The 20,496-nt window shown below is 40.9% G+C and overlaps 1 protein-coding gene across 2 annotated transcripts in view; it reads left to right on the top strand.

Moving 5' to 3' along the window:
- C4H4orf19 (chromosome 4 C4orf19 homolog) overlaps positions 1-14,708 on the top strand; it is a 43,911-nt gene extending 29,203 nt beyond the window's left edge. For both annotated transcript variants that reach the window (XM_068680091.1, XM_068680092.1), the window contains 2 exons: positions 8,900-8,947; positions 10,021-14,708. In XM_068680091.1, coding sequence (XP_068536192.1) covers positions 8,916-8,947; positions 10,021-10,969 — 981 coding nt within the window. In that variant the 5' untranslated portion in view covers positions 8,900-8,915 and the 3' untranslated portion in view covers positions 10,970-14,708. The remainder of the gene's footprint in view (positions 1-8,899; positions 8,948-10,020) is intronic.
- The last annotated feature ends 5,788 nt before the right edge of the window (positions 14,709-20,496 follow it).

The raw sequence follows: 20,496 nt of genomic DNA on the forward strand, positions 1-20,496 counted from the left end.
GTGAGGGCAGAAATATTATCAGGACCTGATAAAGACGTAGCTAGGTGGCTAGGGACCTGCGGAGAGCTGTGGTAGGGAAGGGAAGCATTTCTGACATTGCATTTGCGTCATATCAGGTGCTCCCCATTCCAGCTAAGGTATTTACACCATCATGCGTTGCTACTGCCAACTCTACTGGTATTAGGACTATGTGTACATGAGCTAATTAGCACTTCTTTTTTTCTGGTGTCAGCAGAGTCAGGCTAAGTCTGACCTTTTCTCAGCTCTTTAGTAGGCATAGGAACTTAAGCAGGTATTTCCATTACTCTGTGCATCCTGCCGGCCAGTTTTATTCTTCATGAGGTTGTAGCTGGACATCATGCTGGTAGGATGCTTTTCCCCAGTGCTGAGAAACGCCACAATTAGAGGACATAGTTAACTCCTGCACAGGAGATGCACCTCTCAGCTAGGTGACTGCTCCCCCCTTTGGATGCTGTTATGAATAATCCAAGGATATAACACACAGTTTGCACTATGTTGTGCATATAGTTATTAATGTCTACTGCTAACGGGATCCCAGTATGAAGAGCAAATTTTTTGTCAATTACTATTGAAAATTTTCTGGAGAAACACTTGAAACACGTGTACACTTTCAGATGCCACAGGCAGATAGATGTTAAGATCATGATAACATGACTCCCACTGGTTATTTGGTGAGTAGGACATAGTTGGTGATTAGCTGATGCTGGAGTGATGGTTCATCAGGCAAGTACAGCGTTCATTATGGGAGTGTTTCTTCATATTAAATTGCTTTGCTCTAATTTCCTGAAAAGTATGGGGCTAAACTAATTAGAAACAGTTCTCTTTAAACGTGACTTGGTTTGTTTTTACCCTTGCTACAACTGCTTGCACAGCATTGTCGTTTAAGGATTCTGTTATCATGCCAGCTGTTACCTTGCTGAAAAAACAGCACTGTGACAGTGGAGCTGCTTCCTCAGTGAGAGACCTCTTCTGTATCAGAACACAATGCATCAACATTTATGGAGCCATAACAGAGTCCCGTAACTCCCAGATAATGAACAATGCACGATTCTGAAGCACAATTTCCAGGTTTTGATACCTACCCTGGAAAAAGCCACTTTTCTCCCCTGCAGAAAAAACAACTACCAGTCTAAATCACTTTCTTAACTTCTTTGGGAATAAGCAAAAATAGAAAAGTCCCTACACAGAGAAACAACTGTACAATTTGTGCCCTGAACAGCACACAAAATACTCAAAATTCCTCCTCCACTAAAGCAAGCAGCTGCTGTTTGTACACAGCGCTAGTGGGTAACATCAGCCAGAAATTTGCCACTTCTGTCGCAGGAACACCAAGAATCAGGTCACTGCCACAAACAGCAGACTGCCCCAAGGCTCAATTTAGTTGGGCAAGGGAGGAAAGAAGGGAAGCAACAGGGAAAAATTCATCATTGAATTGTACATATTAAATTTTGGGAGAGTCACACTCATACAATTTCTGTGTCTTTCAAGAAAAATTGAAGGGTGAGGGTGTGGATATGAGCATTTCAGATAAATTTGAACAAATCAGTAAGTGATCTGTCAAAAGTTTGAAAAGATCCTCTAAGCATAGATGAATGAAATAGATTTGGATGACAGCAGGTGGTAGATACATTGGGTATATACCCCGTCACTGAACAGGACTGGGATTTTAATTTCTGATTTTTTCTGATTTTTTTTTTTTTTTTTAAATAAATGCCATCAAATAATTTTGACTTTTCCTTGCCAAAAGCAAGTCATAAATAGTATTTTGGCTTTATTATTAGTTTTTGGCTTTATTATTTATTTTTTCTTTATTTTATAAAGAAAAAAATGGAAAAATATCAACAATGCAATAGAATCATGAATGATATTTCCATAGGAAAATGTGTTTGATAATACTTCTAAAAATTCCCATAAAAATGTAATGTGCAATCACCTGTGTGACTCCCTTTGACACCCTTTTCAGTTCTAATTATCATCTTAATAAATACGTAGAGATTCTTCTCTACAGCTGCAGATCGTGTAAGAAGGATTGCTTGTGTTCATGCAATGATGACATTTACTGGTGAAAACCAGGCAAAACAACCTGAAAATGAACAAGCAGAACACCAACAGACATGAAGAGCTAAAGCTGGCTGCCCTAAGTTACCACCGTGGCTGAAGAAGCTTTATAGGATCCTCAGCAGGTCCCTCTGCCAACTTATCCTCACAGTTAGCAGCACTGGCAGTGAATGCAGACAGGTCAGTGGGTAAATGAGGCCTCAGTGGAGAAGGAAAGTGGCTGGTCGGCTGAGCAGCTCCCTGGCTTTGTTTGTAAAGTAAATGGAAAGGAGCATGTTGGAGGGGGAGGAGTAATGAGGGCAGGACAGGCAACTGCAACCTTGGCAATAACTTTGTGCTGGCAGGAGGATCTCTCTGGCAGACACTCCGACATTCCTTGCTCCCAAACATAGTGCCTGCCATCCTCAGAACAGGATAAGCTGGGCTGCACCAGGAGAAGCACTTGGCACCTTTTCTTTTTCTTACAGAGCAGTGTAGACAGCAGGGGCTGAACTGAGCCCATCTGCAGCTCGTACTGTGTGACCAGGGCTGCACAGGCACGTGTTCCCACCAGGGCTGGACTGCAAGATGGCTGGAACATAGGACTGATACTTCAATACTACAGTTAAAGAAAGTGTGAACAAGGAGCCTCAAATCAATTCAGCTATGGAAAAGCTAAGAAGTAAAAACAACCATTGAGGTGGGACTTATTTTCTATAAGGGACCGTATTTTGATACCTCCTCAGGTTGGTTCATTTATTTCAGATGCTTTATGATGATTGTTGCTCCCTGAAGCACTTTTAAAACTAATTGCCAGACCCAAAACCAGTCAGAAGGAAGCAGAGAGATTTCAGCCCAGCTCTGAGTACTGGCCATAGCACAGAGTTAAGCACAGACTTGTTATCAAATTGTCACCCTCATACCAACTGCGCTAAGGCAAGAGATGCCAAAGAATGCAGAGATTCGTTGAAAGACGTCAGCCCTGCTTTATGGTTTTGTTTTTCACTTTTTTTTTTTTTTGGCTGTCACCTATATGCTAAACATGGCTGTTCCAGTTAAGTTGTGCTGTGACTGTCAGGTACGGGTACAGAGCTGATCTGGAGCTTTGTGGAAAGCAATTTGTTTGCAGAAGACACTTAGCTGGCAGCTCCAGAGCTTTTCATCAGTGGTAGCAGTTTCCACAAAGCATTAACAGAAAGGCATTTGGGGCCCAGAACAATTCTCACTCCTGTTGGAGACAGTCTGCCCTCAGAATAGCGAGGAAGGTCAGGAAAAAAAGCAGGACGTGAAGAGTTGTCTGTACTGCATGCGAAGTGAATAATTCTCACAGATGCTATTTGCCCAAAAGCAGTGTTCAGCATGCATACAGAGCGGCTAACTAAGTTCTCTCTCTGCTCTTTCTTCCTTTACAACCTTCTCCCTGTTATCCTTTTCCTCTACCACAGGCTGGTGCTTTTTTCTAGTGTATGTTTACTAGTTCCCTACACTTCTAATTATAGGTCTTCCCAGCCCTACCATCTGTCCCACAGTCCTTCCATGCTTCTTTTATATTACCTGCCACCCACAGCAATTGTTCCGCTGCCTCCACCCCTCAGGAGCACATGGCACGTCCCTCCTCCACACCTCGGCACACCTGAGCCTTTCTCAGGCCTGGGCACATGCTGAGGACAGCCTCTGAAGTCTGCTGAGAGGTGGGAATGCCTCCTTGGCACAGAAAGCAAGCTGTGCCTCTCCCACGAGAAGCTTGCCAAGTGCTAGAGTTGTCTGAGGTTATTCCCACCCCAGTTCCTTAATATGCCCTCTTTACATTTCTCTGCAGATGCTTTCAAAAGAAGCCTCTTCTCTTTTTGTACCCAGAGGTTGTTCAGGTTTACACTGAGGAGCAGAAATTACAGCAGACTGACAGGAAAGACACCAGCAGGGTCCAGGGTGAGAAGTGCCTCTGCCTGAAAGAGAGCAGAAAGAGGCACGGATCCCAGGTCGCTGGGAGATGTGGCACCCAGGCTCAGCAGCCTGAATAATACACTCAGGAAAAAAACAGGTTACTTTGCAATCTGGAGTGGGAAATGAGGGAGGAGAGCAAAAAGCTGTAGAAACAGCAAAAGCTCATTAAGAACCAGACTTGGGGAAAGGAAAAAAGGCTTAAGAATGAGCCAGATCAAAGGACATGGAGCCAGAATTTATAAACTTGGGAACAAAAATTTCCACATTTTATAATGAGAGAAAAACACATTTTAATGTGCTCTCTCCTCACCTTTCTGCCTCCACTCCTGGAGGGATTAAAAAAAATAATAATAATGCTGTGTTATACTTCTGTTCTTTTGAAGAAAAAATTATTATTGGCCTTTTTCTGTTTCCATGTAAACTTCCAAGAATATGGACAAAGGTTGTCAACACATTTTTATCTCTACAATGCGTGCCCTTCCCTTTTCATGCCATTATCATTCACCTTTTGTTTATTTACAACACAGCTACAGTTTAAATAGACAATAGAAGCTGTGTTATTACATAACCTAAAATCAGATACGTTGTGTTTCTCAGATCTGATGAAGCAAAGCAGACATCTCTTAAAGCACACTGTGGCTTGTAACACAAGCTCGCATTTGTGGAGTCAGACACCATCCATTCATGTCATCCCCAGCAAGGTCTCACCCTAAGAAAAGCCCCATTCCATTCTCCTAGCAGGTGCCAGCAGCAGAACATTTACAGCCTCCTCTTTTTCAGCATGTACTTTACGGACAGGATTGGTGTTCTGCTCTCAGATTAAATCAACCTCCTTAACAGCCATAGCAGCATTTTCCCCCACTGATTTTAAAATAGCTGCTTTTCTATAAAATTTTCTTCAAGAAAAATTCACTCTTTCATAACATCGGGTCTTCCCGTCTCTCTCTGAACACTCATTTAGCACACTGCCAAGAAAATACATCTAGAGTATCTTTTCATACGGCCAACTCAAGGTCTGCTGGGGTAGCTGGGGAAAACGTACATGCTGCAGGAAGCTGGTGTTCTGAAGAAACTGCTATAAGCTCAGCTTCAGAGACCTTTAGAAGATTCAACAGCTTCTCAAAGCTGAAAAGCAAAAGTTCAATATTGAGCAGAGAGGAAGAATTTAAAGCGAAGCCACCCTCGTCCCTTCACCTGAACAGCTCCAGTTCTTCCATCTAAATGCTCCAAGTGCAAGTCTTAAAAAAAATAAATAAGTACAATCTGTAAATCTATACTTAACATTTTAGTAGAGATTTAATGCCAAGTGAGGTGCTAATGTTCAGAATTAAGTGACTGTAACAACCACTGAGAAATGTACAGGCTTTTAAGAATTTCCCGATCGAGGAAGAATGATGTTTGGGATTAGGAACAGGTTGACCTGAATTCTGAGGATCTAAATGTTAAGGCCAAGCATTTTATTGCCCCTTGAGAGAGACAGCTTCTTTTCTTTTTTTTTTCTTTTCTTTTTTTTTTTTTTTTTTTTTTAAAAAAAAAACCTAAATCCTCAAAGTGTTTTGCAAGGCAGCATTCTGCATCATGTCACATTCATCTGAAAGCATCTTAACAATTTAACAGCACAAAACAACAGAATATCCAACAGAATAAACATCTTATAGAAAGACAGAGTTGGAACAACATAAAAGGATGCTATGTCATGTTCTAGATGTCTTTTTAAACTCAGTCACAGATAATTATCCATCACATGAGCTCTCTAACCCTTTTTTTTTGTTGCAAATCCGCATAACGTGCTCGATTCAGACTTCTCCAGACAGGAGCTTATCAATACTACTTGTTTGTTAGTGAACCTCACACAATACCAGAGTCTTTAGAACAAGCTACCTAAAACAAAGTAGGATTAAAGTATGTCTTTTCATGCTATGAAAGCAATTTGTTCCCCAGAATTATTTTCCAACCTTGGCTTGAAAGATTATTATAAATATGGAAAGGCAAGGAGGGCAAAAAACTAACATTGTTTAGACATTGTAGAACTGTATTCTTACTTCAGGGATGTGAAGTAATTTATAAGCATAAAAATGCAGCATAAAATATATCCATATGCTCATTCATGCCAGAGGACAAATTCAGTTGTAACTAATCAGCTGAAAAGCTTAAATGCAGTAGCTGCAGAGATAATTCAAACAGTAGCTGTAATTAAAAAACACAAACAGGAAAGGGCTTCTTATAAAAATAACAACAGTCATTTCCATATATAATTGCTTTCTGTGAAGATAACAAACATCTTTTCAACAGAATAAAGGACAGCAATTAACACTTCCCAATGGTTAAAACCTATAAGCAAGATTCTTCTTAATAGTCATGAAACATTATAAATACCAGCACTAAGTAGGAAATTTGTAAGGGCAAAGATTAAGCAGAAGCAGCGGGATCTGCTCTCAGAGCTGGGCTGCAGATGAACCCGGGCTGGTTTCACCAAACCAGCAACTTTAAAGCAAAGCACCAGGGGCTGTGTGGGCAGATCTGTGGGCTCAAGCAGTGACCAAGAGTGACCAAAATCATCGTTGTTTTACCTGAGCTAGAATAATACTTGCATGCGAGGTATTGACAAATACTTTGACAAATGCGAGGGATGGTAGCAGCTTAGCATATACAGAAAGGGGCTCAACATAAGACATGTACGTTGCCTTTCCCATGAACAGAGATCATGCCGTCACTGTGACTTACCCTAACACGCCAAGACTTGAAGGCTGAGTCTATCAAGGGTTGGTTTTAAGCTGTTTTTGTTCTTCCGGCTTAGAAGCATGCTTAAGCTAGAACTAAAGATGTCAGTCAAAAGCATCAGCATACAGCTTAGCTCAACTGAAGCTTCAAGTCAGTCTTAAAGAAGGGCTATAACTAATTAAGTTTTCAAAACAATCAAAGCAAATTAAGAACTCTGCTTTGTCTAGATCAGATGGCTACGTGCCCCAGCTCAAATGAGCCTCGTAGCTTGCCAAACCTGCCCCGGTGCCTCTACGATGCACGCAAGGAGGGCATGGCCACCTCAACTGGTCACTGCACACTCTCTAGACAAAAAACCCTGCATCAGAACTCCTGATAAGATATCATTGGGGGTGCAACATGGGAGAACACATTTAAGGAAGAGGGAGAAGCAGCCCCAGTCTGAGAGGAAGCAAAGCAACTGGCACGCAGGCCATCCTGACAGGCACCGAGCTACACCAAGCTGCTTTCTCCTTTATAAAAGTTCCTGCTCCTGGACAGTTCAGGCACAGAGACAAACAGCATGGGTAGGAACAGCAGTGTCCTAGCTGAAGCCAGGTGCTGAATATGCAGGCCCAGGAACAAGGGACTTGCCACCAGGCACTATGTTCAATGCTAGCAGCAGAGAAGTCAGATTTTGAAGGCAAAACTGGGACAATAAAATGACAGGGTTTTAGTTTCTGCTAGCGTAATCACTGGTGGGCAGTTTGGGGGAAATCTGAACTGGTACAAATAAATCAATGCTATTTTCCTTTGAATAACTCGCTCTAGAAAATACCCAAACCTTGTGCCACTGATTTGTCTTATGTGAAGCGAGGCAACAGCAAAGGTATGTAAGGTTGTAGAGCATCAAGAGATAAAGAGCGTGAATAATAATGGACAGAGCATTAACAACCTGGCCTGGCTTGATCAACTTGAACTAAGATAGCCCCAACCCATAAAATTAAAAAAAAAAAAAAAAATCTTACAAGGATTTTCAGATATTTAGGTCCGTGCCTTCACTTTTAGGTTCATAACATAAAAGTTCAAGGGTCCAAGTTAATTTATTTCTTTCCATAATAAAAGACTGACATGAACCACATAACAGATAGCTCTCAGTGTCTCATTGGATCCAACAATGACAAACATATACAGAAAACTTAAAAGATAAAGGGATGTAGCACACAAGCAATTTGACTGCTCTAGTCACACTGTAGTAAAACACAGGTGCACAACACTGTAAGAAAGTGCCCACCCCAGCAACATGTCTGTGTCTAACCAGAGGATTAAGAGAGAGATCTACAGCAAGGTCATGCCAGTGCTCAGTAGCTGTCTCTGCAACAGCTCCCAAGTGAGCGGGGACAGCAGTTATTAGGAGTAAATCTGTGGCTTTCCACAGCTCGAGAGCTCTGCATTGTGGTTCCCACCCCTAATTCAAGAAGGATGTCAAAGCATAAGAGATCCAGAGAACAATGACAAGGAGAATCTAAAAACCTGAAATAATGTGAGTACAGGAGTATTTCGACAGATGAGGAATCTTCAGGCTGAGTATCAGAGCTGAAGGTGGCAGTACAGGACCTGTACTACCACAGTACCAGGGCTTGATATTCACTGCCTGCCCCGTACACCAACAGGGAATCAAATAATGCCAGTAAGAGCCAGGTTCGAGTCAAACAAAAGCAGGTGGTTCTTCACACAGGCAAGGTTGAGCAGTGCAGCTCCTCACTAAAGGATGCTGTAGATGCAAGCAATTTGCCTGAGTTCAGAAAACAACTAAGACTTGAAACAAATTTATAGAAGATAAATCCATCAATAGTAACCAAATACAAAAAAAAAAATGCATTACTCCATCTTAGAAGTCTTCAAATCATAAAGCTGTTGCAGACTAGGAAAACATTCTGGGAGAACACCACTGTCTGCTAAAGAACTCAAATTATTCCCTAAATTCTCCCCCAACTACAGGCCACCATCAATGCAAGATAGCAAGCTACAAAGACCTTGAACGGTACTGCATCCATTCTTGCATAGGCATGTTTCTTGTTAGCTAATAAAACATTTCTAAACATGAGCATCATTTTCAATGCAATTACCCATGCATTAATTTCATAACGCTTCACTCATCTCCCCTCTCCCTTGCCTTCCCTCTCTCTCTTTTCAGATTAAAGAAAATCCAGATGGGGTGCAGGTGCTGCAAAATGATACAAAGGTACAACAGAGTAAGAGTTGCTTAGACTGAATAAAGGAAAAAACATTAAAACACGTTTGTGCCCCTCTACATCTCTGCTCAAATTAAGCTCATTTACAAGGTTGAAGTTTTCCCCAAGTCTACAGTATCTTTAAAGTCAAGCCAGAGCATAGGTATACTGATTTCCCCCGAACGTCCTTATAATTTATTGTAATTGAAGTCTATTTCTATAATTCCCAAGACACAGAAGTGCTGTAAGGCAATGAAAATTCAATTTTATCAACAAGATTTTCCTCATGTAGATAGCATAAGCTTCCCCTCAATTCAAACAGAATGAGGAGCACAGGCTTGCTCAGATCCTCCTGCTCTCCTGAACAATGAACCTGAGCTACAGATCCATGCTTCCTTCATGGCTTTTTTATGTCATTAGCTGTGGGAACAATTGCACACTAAAAGTCTTCCTGATGAGGGAGACTAGATAGTTTTAGAAATAACACTGCAGTCCCACTTGGCAGTTACTCTTCCCCTTGGCCACATTTCTAGAACAAGTAAGGAAGCGGGAAGAAAACTGGTCCAACAAAAGAAAGGGGAAAGAAAGTAAAGAGAGGCTCTGGAATAAGTCAATGAACATTTAGGAGCAGAAGGGAAAACTAGGTAAGAACAGAAAGAGGGGACAAATACAGAAAAAGAACAAAAAGACAAGACTTGAGAGGAAGAGTACCAGAAAAAAAAAAAAAAAAAAAAAAAAAAAAGGAGGTATTTTTGGCAACTATATGAGGGCACATCAATTAATGATATAGATCATTACCTATACGATGACTACTCATTGGCTAATCCATCCTCCAGAGGAAAAAATAAGCAAAGGCAGAAGCATGAACTAACCAGCAAAAGGTTCTGCCATCTTCCTATGCTCCTGGTGAACCTCACTGTAAGGGTCAGTCCCTGTCACTCCCAGGAGACTACAGCATGGCCCAACATGTCCATTCAGCTTAGGCTCCTCAAGACCTCCAGCTAAAAATTAAGCTTAATTTCACTGTTAACAGTAGGAACTTGAAAAACAATTAACATTTCCTCTATTTTTTTCCTTACTCCAGCTATATTTTTGATCCAGAAGAAGTACAGTCACCTGGATGCATTCATGAAGCAAAAAGCTACAAATGGGATGAGCAAAGCAGCAACAAATTCAAATTCAAACACAATAGTGAAATTCAGGATCACAAAAATGAACTCCAGAAGGATGAGCTAAACGGAACAGAACACAAGAATCGGGTAAATAGCACACAGGGAACCCTCGGGAACCATGGAGGCAATGCTTCTCAAGAGGATGGCCTCGGGAGGTGCATTGCAAAGCCTGATGTTGCAGTCAATGGTGGCAGCTCGTGTGCTGGAGCACACCCTGGTCTTGGTCCCAACACAAACCCAGTGAAAGAAGCCAGCGAGCAGGGGACCTCCAGCCAGTCAGCAGAGCCTCCTTCAGCCAGCACTAGAGACTTTCATACCCACCTGAATGGCCAAGAGCTTGACATAGGAGTAGGCAGCCACAAGAAGGCAGCCTGCAATGAGCCAAACAGTATTCAGGATGGGAAGGCCCAGGCTGCAGAACACAGTGCCTTTCTCAGAGGAACTGCAATGCTGGAGACAAAAAACACCACCATACAACTGCCAGATATAGATTGTCACCAAAACGGCAACAGACTGAGGAACTATGTTGAAAAAGATAGCTTTCCGGTCAACTGTGCGCATTCAGACCAAGTCACCAGGCCTTCAGCCACACAGGTCCAAGGCCTCTGTGTAACGCCACCTTCACACGCGAAGGAAAGCAGTATTGAACCTTTTAAAACTGACCCTGCAGGTTTGAGCAAGGACGTTCTTGATGGTGTCACTGCCATGGCTGTGAGCACAGCACTACAGGCACCCCCACACTCCAGCCACAACGACATCAACGGAGAAATCGAGGAGGAAGATGCAGAAGTAGCAGCAGCACTGGCTGCACTGGAAGCTGCGACTGCAGGCGAAGACCTGGAGGATGATGATGAATACTAGATGAAGGTTGCTTTCCAATACACTGGCTGATATCCAGAATTTATTTCTGGATCTACATGAATGCATGTGTTGTACATGTAGTCAGCTGTTACAAACAGCATATGTAAAAAGAGATGGGACTAAATGTCTGTCCCTTCAGCTGTTTTATACAGCCTTGTAATTCCTACTGCCTGGGATACGCTCTTCTCTACAGGGCCAACCAGGAGGGCAGAGCATCATTCCTTCCACACAGGATATTCTGCTGTATCCCCACCTCACAAGGTCTCATGCAAATGTTTTCTTTAGTTTTGACTTTCATGAGGGTCTGTGCACACCATATGTTCCAGGTTCAGAAAAACTCCACTATTTAAAACTGAACTAGAGAAACTACAGATTTTCATCATGATAGCAATAACAAAATTGGCCCAAAGTTATCTCTGATCTTTAGGATGCAGTGTGAAATGGGGATGGCAGTGTGGCTTGCTCTTCAGCATGGTCTTGGTTCCTTTTGGTTCTACTCCAGATTAAACCCAAATCCGTGCACATACATCTGGGATTGAAACAATAACCCTACCTCTTCTGTTATACCTCCCCTAGACTTAATCTGATACCCAGTGACCTGTTTTAGTTAATTAAAACAGTGGGAGCCTAGTCAAATTCAAGTGGGTAACTCATGTGGTTTAATGAGCTGAAGTAGCTCATAAGAACTGCACACACGCTATCAGAAGTGCTGGAGAGGAATCAAAACTCAGTCCTACTCATTGGTAGATTAAAACTATTGTGAAACGACAACCCAAGACCTCTCAACTCTGCTAAATTTTCCAGGCATGTATCACTTGCCCTAAAAAGACAGTTTGCAACCAGGTTGTGTCTCTAGGCTCCCCAGCAAGATGTGCTTTGCTTATATGCAAAAAATGAAGAAGGAATGTGGTCCCATTTCTGACTTGTCTGCAGTCCCTAAACTTACAGCAGCAAAGGGATCGAGCTTACAAGCTGAATTAAATATGAGACCTCAAAATATCAGAGCTGGTATGTCTACCATTATCTCTGATCTTCAGACTAGTGCATTACTTTTGTTGAATTCCTTGTGGAAAGCAAAAGAGTTGGAGACCAACTTGGTGCTGTCATTTCATCAAAAATGGGATATTAATGGTTGAAATAGTGCTTAAAACTTTGTACTGAGATTTCACAGTTTCTCAGCCTGTTAAGCACTCAATAAATTTTTTTTAAACTTATAAAAAATTATCTGGTGGCTTTTGTACTTAATGCATATTCTGATTATACAACAGTTACGTAAAAGAAATATTCATTAGATATATAAAAAGCATCAACTATGTATTTGCCAACAGTATATGCTGAATGCTGGTCTGACCATTAACACTTACGTGAGTGTTAAAGAACTGCATTTTAAGTAATGAGTAAATATTTAAAGTATTTGTTTAAATGCTGATTCCCTCTTTTTCATCCAAACACTGCAAGATGAAACAAGGATCTCCTAACATAAATGATACTCCTAAGTGTAACTGAAGAACTATTTCTCTTGAAGCTGAGACTTTAAAGTCAGCAACAGACTAAAACGTCACCACATTTCACCTTCAAAATAAAGCTTTCTATGTCAAGAATCACAGTACGGTTTACCATCTGATTTTCCTCTGCCCTTTTCCTCCCTTTTCAGTGGGAGTTATCTGTACAACTGTGATTTTTAAAAATGCATGAGTAGTAAATCACCACGCAGATCCCAAATGGATCCATGAGGCTGAGAAGCAATGTTAAGTACCAGCTTTTAGTAGGCAGTCCTAAGCATTTTCATGTACACCAAAGGACAGCAGAAGACTACCAGCATGTTGCATTCTCAGAATGACAAAGCCACGGCCACCAGGCCAAGGGGGACCCAGTGGACACTTCCCTTATGTGTTCTTGCTCGGCTTGGATCAGATCCACCTCCAACACTCCCAGCACATCTTTTTTTTTTTTTCTTCAAGTACAGATTCTCCAAGGTTGAAAGAGGAAACCCCGTCCTCCCCTTGGCCACCCCAGCCCCTCACAGTCATGCCAAGACAGAGAGGTGGCAGGGACAGGTTGCCAGGACAAAGGGAAACAACTCAACAGCACCACAGGCTGCCATGTGCCCTCCCTGAGGGCACCACCAGGCCTGAGAACAGGCCCCAGGCCTGACACACGGTGACATGAATCTTAAAGTGATTAAGCAAAAAAAAAAAAAATAGACCAGTTACTTATCTTGCTCCCCAGGAACTAAAGTAAAGCAAACCCATGAGGGATGGTCAAACCAAAACCAGCTCCCCAGACATGCCAGACCATGCTTTTCTACCAGGGCCAGTGCCTGTTAGCGCAGGGCACTGCACTTGCATCCTCTGCCAGAGGCCAGCCAGGCCATAAATACCCTATTTCTTGTGGGTCAAGTTCCCATTGCTTCTATTGGGAGAGTGATGAAATGCAGTGTGAAATGAGTATATTCATTGCATGGAAAATACCCAGCAAATGCTCCTCCTCACCAAAAATGTCGGCACAGCACCTGCATCCCTCAAGTCTGCAGGATATGGAAAGTTTTCGTAAAAGGAAAATGAGGGATCACCAACATTCAGGCTTCCTTATCTCCTATTTAACAGTATGCAGGTAATTACATGATATATTAAAAACATATGTATATAGTTTTATTTCCCTTCTGCTTCACCACTTCACAGTTGAAAGTGGCCAGAACCCCTAGCCACTGCTTACATTACGGTGTGCTCTTCACAGTAAGCATGCGAGAGAATCAGTTCTTTCAGAAATAATTTTTAAATTCCACAATTTTCTCTATTATTAATCATCTTTTAATAATATCAGAACCAAGTCTTATTCAGTCTTCTCAGATGATGACAAAAAGAAACGTGAACGCTGCCAGCTTGAACAAGCCATTTGGCTTTTGAACACTTAGGTCAGACAATTGTGAAAATAAAGTTTAATATCTTGAGAACACAGAGAAAGTAACCAAAAAGTTTCCGGAATCTAGAATAAATCATGTATGTAAAGACTTCTCTCAAAAACTACACAAGTATTCCTAAATAATGCCAACCAGAATGGAAGACAGCCCAGTGCACCCAACTCAAGGAATTGAATTGATTTAACCCCTACAGAAAACATTATGGGGCAAGTTCATTTACAGAGCAGCAAGAGAAACTGAAGTGATACTATGGAATTCTTCAATTCAGCAAACAGGATCATAACAGGAAAGCAAAAACCTGGAAATAAATAAATTCCACACTGATGTTTATTATTATTATTATTTTAAAGAACAAAGGCAATTGGTTGGTGAAACGTTGCTATGGAGACTCTCCATTAAAAATTAAAGTCCAGAAATAGAAAGTCTATTTGCTAAAAGACACTTCAGATATGATTACTTTAATCTAAAAACGTGAATTCTTATCATCATGTAAATCATGAAAGAAGAAAACATCGACTTAAAAATCTGAAATCAATCCTGCCCTTGTGTTGTATGTGCAGTTTTAGTTTCCTAAATGTGATTTAATTTTCCATAAGATTAAATCTTGCTGATGTACCACATTTTGCTAAGTCAGAATACAATATATCAACATTTATTAGGGTCTGTGTATATGGCATTTCATACATTTATTCAAATGCCTAAGTTGGACGTTTTAATTGCGTTGAAATGATTTCTGTTAACATTTTATCTTGAACTGTGACACCCCTCCTTGCACGGAGATGGAAATTGGAATCTAAATTGCACAAGAGTAGCAATTAAAAAATAAATATATTAGAACTTCTTTAACATGCTGAGTAAACAAGAAAGTATATTTATCGAAGGCATTCTACATGGAAAAATAATTTATTTTTAAAGGAATTGTTATCAACAGAATTGTTTGAGACACTGTGTCCTGGGTCTTAGTGCACCTGTATCTCATACGGTATTTAGGACTGAGAAGAAGCAGGTTAAAGATTTTCACTGGTCTTTCCAACAAGAACCGTCTTTGGCAAAGGATTTTTTTTCTTAGTATCGTGAAATCAAAGTAGAAACTCACCAGCAACTTCCCTGGACAGGCTTTCCAAACTTCATACACAGCCAGACAACTCAATTTCAGGACTCTTTCCCCAGTAACAACTTCACTTGGGGTCTCGGGGAAATTTGTTTTTAAACTTTCCTTCATTTTGAACCTTCACAGTCACTTTCTAGACTTCAGATCAGGCAACCCTTGAACAAATTGGAAAACCAGGAAATACTCAGTCTGCACCTACAGATTATACTTGTGTCAGCTACTACTGAGCGAGTAGTGTTCTAGCTGCTTTGGGACTTTTTCAATTTCAAGCAACAAGATGCTGAAATTCTGAAAAACGCTAGATGCACACCATGGAATCTCTAAGAAATTGATATCGATTACAGCAATGTCATGTCTCAAGACAAGCAGTTAATTCATTTTTGTTAAATAGTTTTAGATTTTTTAAACACAGTTTAACCCAGCTCTTGGGGAGCGAAAAACTTACTGCTTCAACTCCTTGACCTATTCTCCCATCCCTCCCTTTCTGTAGTAGAGAAGAGCAATATTCTCGTGTACGACTTCATACAGGGAACAGGATTATCTCAATGAATCTGGAAAGATGATAGATATCTCTATTTTGTTTTTAACCCAGTTCCTGAAGTACAGCTCACAAGCAGTCATCTCACAGCCATCACCATGAACAAAACTGCGTGGAGGTTGCACCATTCCCTGCTCTGAATTGCAAGTGAAATGACTACAGATCAAACAGGACTTGACAGGTTTTTGTTGTACTTCACACCTCTATTCCATACTAACAAAAAAAAAAAAAAAAAAAAAAAAAAAAAAACCCACATTTTATTCTGTAGCAAAACCAACAAAACAAGTCTTTCAGGAAATACACCATCCCGATATTACGTCAGGTGGCAGATGACTTAACAAAAAGTACTGAACCAACCCCACAATAAAACCATGTCACACAAAGATTGCAATTTAATTTGTTTGCTCACTGAGCTCGCTGCTATTTACTGAGCCAGAGATTAGCTTCATTTTTATGAGGCTGCAGAAGCAGAACAAGGCGAGCCTCTCATCTTAACCTCAAGGATGGCCAGATTTCCAATAGTCTGTGCCCACATATGCTCTCCCCAGCTTTTAACACTCGGAGCTGTACCATGAGACAGCAAGTAAGTTACTGAGACTTACCTGAAATGAGAGGAAGGTAAGCAGAGGCAATGCAAGTGAGTACTAGGACCAACATGAATGTATCAATGAGATGAAAATACTGTTAAGTTTTAATGACAAACTATAGGGATTTGGCCAAGAATCTTCTGGAATTGATAACACAGGTTGCTTCCATTTCTCATCTAAAGGTTGATATCTAAATAAAGCTTTATTTTCCTCTAGTTCTCACTTGAGAACGAATTGCAGTAATAAGATGGTATCAAATGACTATAGGATCATTCATCAATTAGCCTCTCCATACAATCTTCAGGAAAAAAAAATCCACACAGATCTCAGCATTTCTAATACAGGATATGTTATATGAAAAGACCTTGCTGTGGCCAAAACTGGTACAAGTTTCTTCACAATGCCTATCTCCCCCACCCCCAATTCCACCTCCAAGACTGAGGAAATATTACACGTTTTTAACCCAACAAGTTTCAGTTTAGTAGATAAAAGTGATACAGAGGTTACTCTAACAAGTATTCAGCCTATTTTACCAAAACAATGCCGCTGTCTGATTTTGGTTATTGTTAATTTCTAGTGATTAATCTCCTGTTTATACGGACTAGCGTATGAAACGCATTCAGCTAGCATCTTCAAAAAAGAAAAGACCCAACATTAATCAAAATAAAAATAAATACACAGATTCCACCCCAATTGCAAATTACTTTTCCAGAGTCATGCGTTCACGTTAATTAGCAGCTGATGCGTGCCGCTATTGTTTTGACATAAGCCACGCGGATCCTGTTCTCGCCCATCACTTTGATTAAAAATTTGGCTTCGGGAGATGTTACGTTGTTCCTCTCAATAATTACAGCAGCCACTTCCCGGCTGACTCCAGCCCCAGGGATGGGGACAGGGCTGCCACCGGCCAAGGCCACCCTGTTCCTGGGGCACAAGAGACCCAGGCACTCAGCCCCGGGGAAGCAAAACGCAATTGCTGAGGTACCACTGATTAAATTAGAGCTTTTTGTTGCTGTGGTGTTTAACACTTAAAACACACTCCAGAAAGTTTCATTGGATTGTCAATAAAAACGTCAATAGCTCCCTCTGCTGCCAACAAATACATATTTCAGCTGCTCTACCCCAAACCTGCTCCCTGCTTACAGACCATCACACTCCTGCCCATATCCCTCCGTACATCTCCACAGAGCAAAAACCTTGAAAAACAGAAACTGAAATACACTACATGGGTATTATCACACTCTCCTAAAGCTGTTGCTTTTAAAGGATAGTTATCTTGAATGTAAGTCAAGATGCTGAAGGCCACTACTTTTACATATTCACTACTTTTCAGTGACGATTTCAAAATATCTTATTCCATGCAAACATCATACCGTATTACCCGGAGAGAGGAAAGGAGGAACCAAGAGTAGTGGATATTTAAAACAACAAAAGCTAATCACAGATCAACTGATTGCACATGGACTACGTACGCTAGCGACTCCCCACGCATTTAGTCAACCAAAAGCTCCGATGGTGCTTTAAGCCCCTCTAAGCACATAACAGGCATCTGTGAACTCTGTGCTAAGGCCCATTCCTCATCACAGGTAACTTGGTATTTCTAACCCAAGCTCACCACCGAAACACACCGCCAACCCACACCCCAGTGCTCCCAAATAACTGAGAAGTCACTCACTCCCTCCAGCAGTTCCCAAGCCTTGCCAGCACGTCTCTTCACAGGCGTCCGCCATCTTCCAGCGCTACAGGCCCGGGGGCTCTCCTGCCTTCTCTTCTCTGCTCTGAGGGTTAGGAGAGCAGGCTCCTACTGTCCTAAACTGCTCAGCTGTTTTCCCCCCATCCTCCTTGCTCCAACCTTACATGCCCTTTTATTAATTTTGCCTCAACAGATGATCTAACACAGCTTCTAGGCTGACGGGGTGCCGTGTAGCTCTGTGGAGGGGCAGTTCAAAAATCCAGTCAGCCCTGCCACAGGTAGTGCTTCTTAGGCAGCAAGGGGAAGAAACGGTGCATCCAGAGCAAGAGATGAAACCAACTTGTGGCAAGAGGAAATGACTGGTGCTACTTCATTGTACATGCACAACAAATGAAGAAAAAAAATGATACAGAAAACAAGAAAAAAGAAATGGAAATTTAATCTAACATCTGTGGAAGATAGCCAGTACCTTGAGCCTAACTTCAAACTTCAAGCAAAACTCCCAAACACACGACTTCACAAAACATTAGGAAAAGAAAAAAACGTTTAGAGTTTTAGATTTTATCTAGCCAAACCCCATGCTTTGTTCGTTAATATTAGATAGCCAGAGCTTAATCACTCTGTACCAAGTTTCCTTGTTTATTCATTAGCAGTAGCATTACATGCCTAGCCAGGAAAAGGAAAGAAGAGCCCTGAAGTGCAGAAACCCCGGTTTAGATAGGTACAAGTTGATTTGCACTGCAAACCACCTGCAGAGCACAGGTGGGAGTATTCAACATCCATTACACATCCAGGAAATTTAACTCCTTAGGAGAAACAGATGCTTATGTTCAGTAGGCATCAGCATTATCAAACCAGAATAAACTGTTTCCTCCTTTCAACATGAAACTAGAACTTTTAGAAAGAAGGCACTTTTAAAACCACATCATTTTGTAGCAGTATGCAGTGAAGTACCAGCTCAATTTATGTTGAAAAACTGACACTTTTTTTACAGTCTTTTCCGATCACACTGTCCACACCCATCTCCCCATCTGTCTTTCAGTCTGACTCTACCACCCAGCCACATCTCCCTCCCCAAGCCTAGGAGAGGCCTCAGCTGTGTGCACACTTCAGAAGAACAGGAGCAGCCCAGGGTTAGCTTCCACAGAAAGTACACAGATAAAACAACTACCCATAGATTCAGAAAAAAGCTGAAAGACACCCATGCTTTCACTTTGCTTTTTTTTTTTTTTTTTTTTTAAATGAGACCAGCTGGATGAAGTTACATTGCCTTTCCACACAGGAAAAAAAACAGTCATCAGTACAGGGATCTTATGAGGTACCAATTTTATCAAAGTTTCTGTACCTGGGAAAAACAGGGAAAGAGCTGAGAAAGACCAAATGAAGAGCTACTAAGTACACTACAGTACAACATTCAACTGAGTGTTGGTTACAAAGAAACTCAGAAACATGAAAAGGAACTGTTTAATCCTTACCGTGTTTCAAGAAGACATTGCACACACTCTTTACCTGTAAAACCAGGGTTTATTAAAGACACAAGTAGCTTCCTCATCTGTTTTGCCACAGTAAAGTGAGGTAGCCTGCAGAATTTTGGCATAATGCCTCTGGGAAAAAATAACAATTGTATATTGGGGAGAAAATATGCTTGTAAAGAAGTTTCGGGCTGGAAAAAGAACCTTCACATTTCTTTTGAGAACTGATGTCAGTACAATTATAATAGCATTTCTCAAGATTCAGTACAGCAATCCTTTTTTATTTAACATATGCACATATTTAATGAAAGAATGTGTATTATACAATTATAACCATCATCCTTATCTTTTCTGGCATCAGAAAATATGTTCAAATTCCAGAAATTTGCTATCAGCAGTGTCTCAATTCTTTGAGGACTGGAAGGATTCTCCCCTACCCCCACCCCACCCCCATTTTTTATTTTTATTTTTTAAATTCTGAATATGAACTATAGCTGCTTTTGAACTTCTAAAATTCAGATACAGACCTCAAAACAGACCTTGTGCAATGCAGCTAGAAACATCAGAATAACGAACAGAAAAACTGCCAACTGGATGGTTGGTACACTGATAATTACATCTCAGCTAGCCATAACATCTTGCTTTGAGCCTCCTTCACCCTGTTTAGAGAGCAAAACTCATTTTAATGCCATTTACAGATTGTAGTCATCTGTGAGAACATCATGTAACAAATTAAGCATTGTAATATCACTGAGAGACACAGAGGAAGCAATTGCGAAGAGCTTCCTGTCATTTGTAATTTTTCTTTCCATACCTTACAAAAAACAATTGAGAATAACGAGAACGTAGCTTTTTTTTTTTTTTTTTTTTTTTTTTTTTAAAGTTTTAACTTCGTATTGTTTGACGTTAAAGTCCTGATACCTTAGAGGTAAAGGTCTTCAGTCAGTTAACAGCTTAGATTAAAGCTTAGATTTTCTTCTTCCTCAGACAAAATATGGAACAAGTAGCAGTTGCAATTGTTCTTTCTCAATAAAATAAAACTCAAGTACAACACATAACCTCCATACACAAAAATTCTTCTTACTACCTCCATACACAAAAATTCATAGTACAAAGAGATTGCATTACACATTAGGAGTTCAGACAGACTACTTAATGGCTAAGTTTCATACAACATATGCAGGTTTAAGGAAATCACAAGCAAGC

The sequence above is a fragment of the Anas acuta genome, chromosome 4 (assembly GCF_963932015.1).
Source record: "Anas acuta chromosome 4, bAnaAcu1.1, whole genome shotgun sequence".
Taxonomy (NCBI): Eukaryota; Metazoa; Chordata; class Aves; order Anseriformes; family Anatidae; genus Anas; species Anas acuta.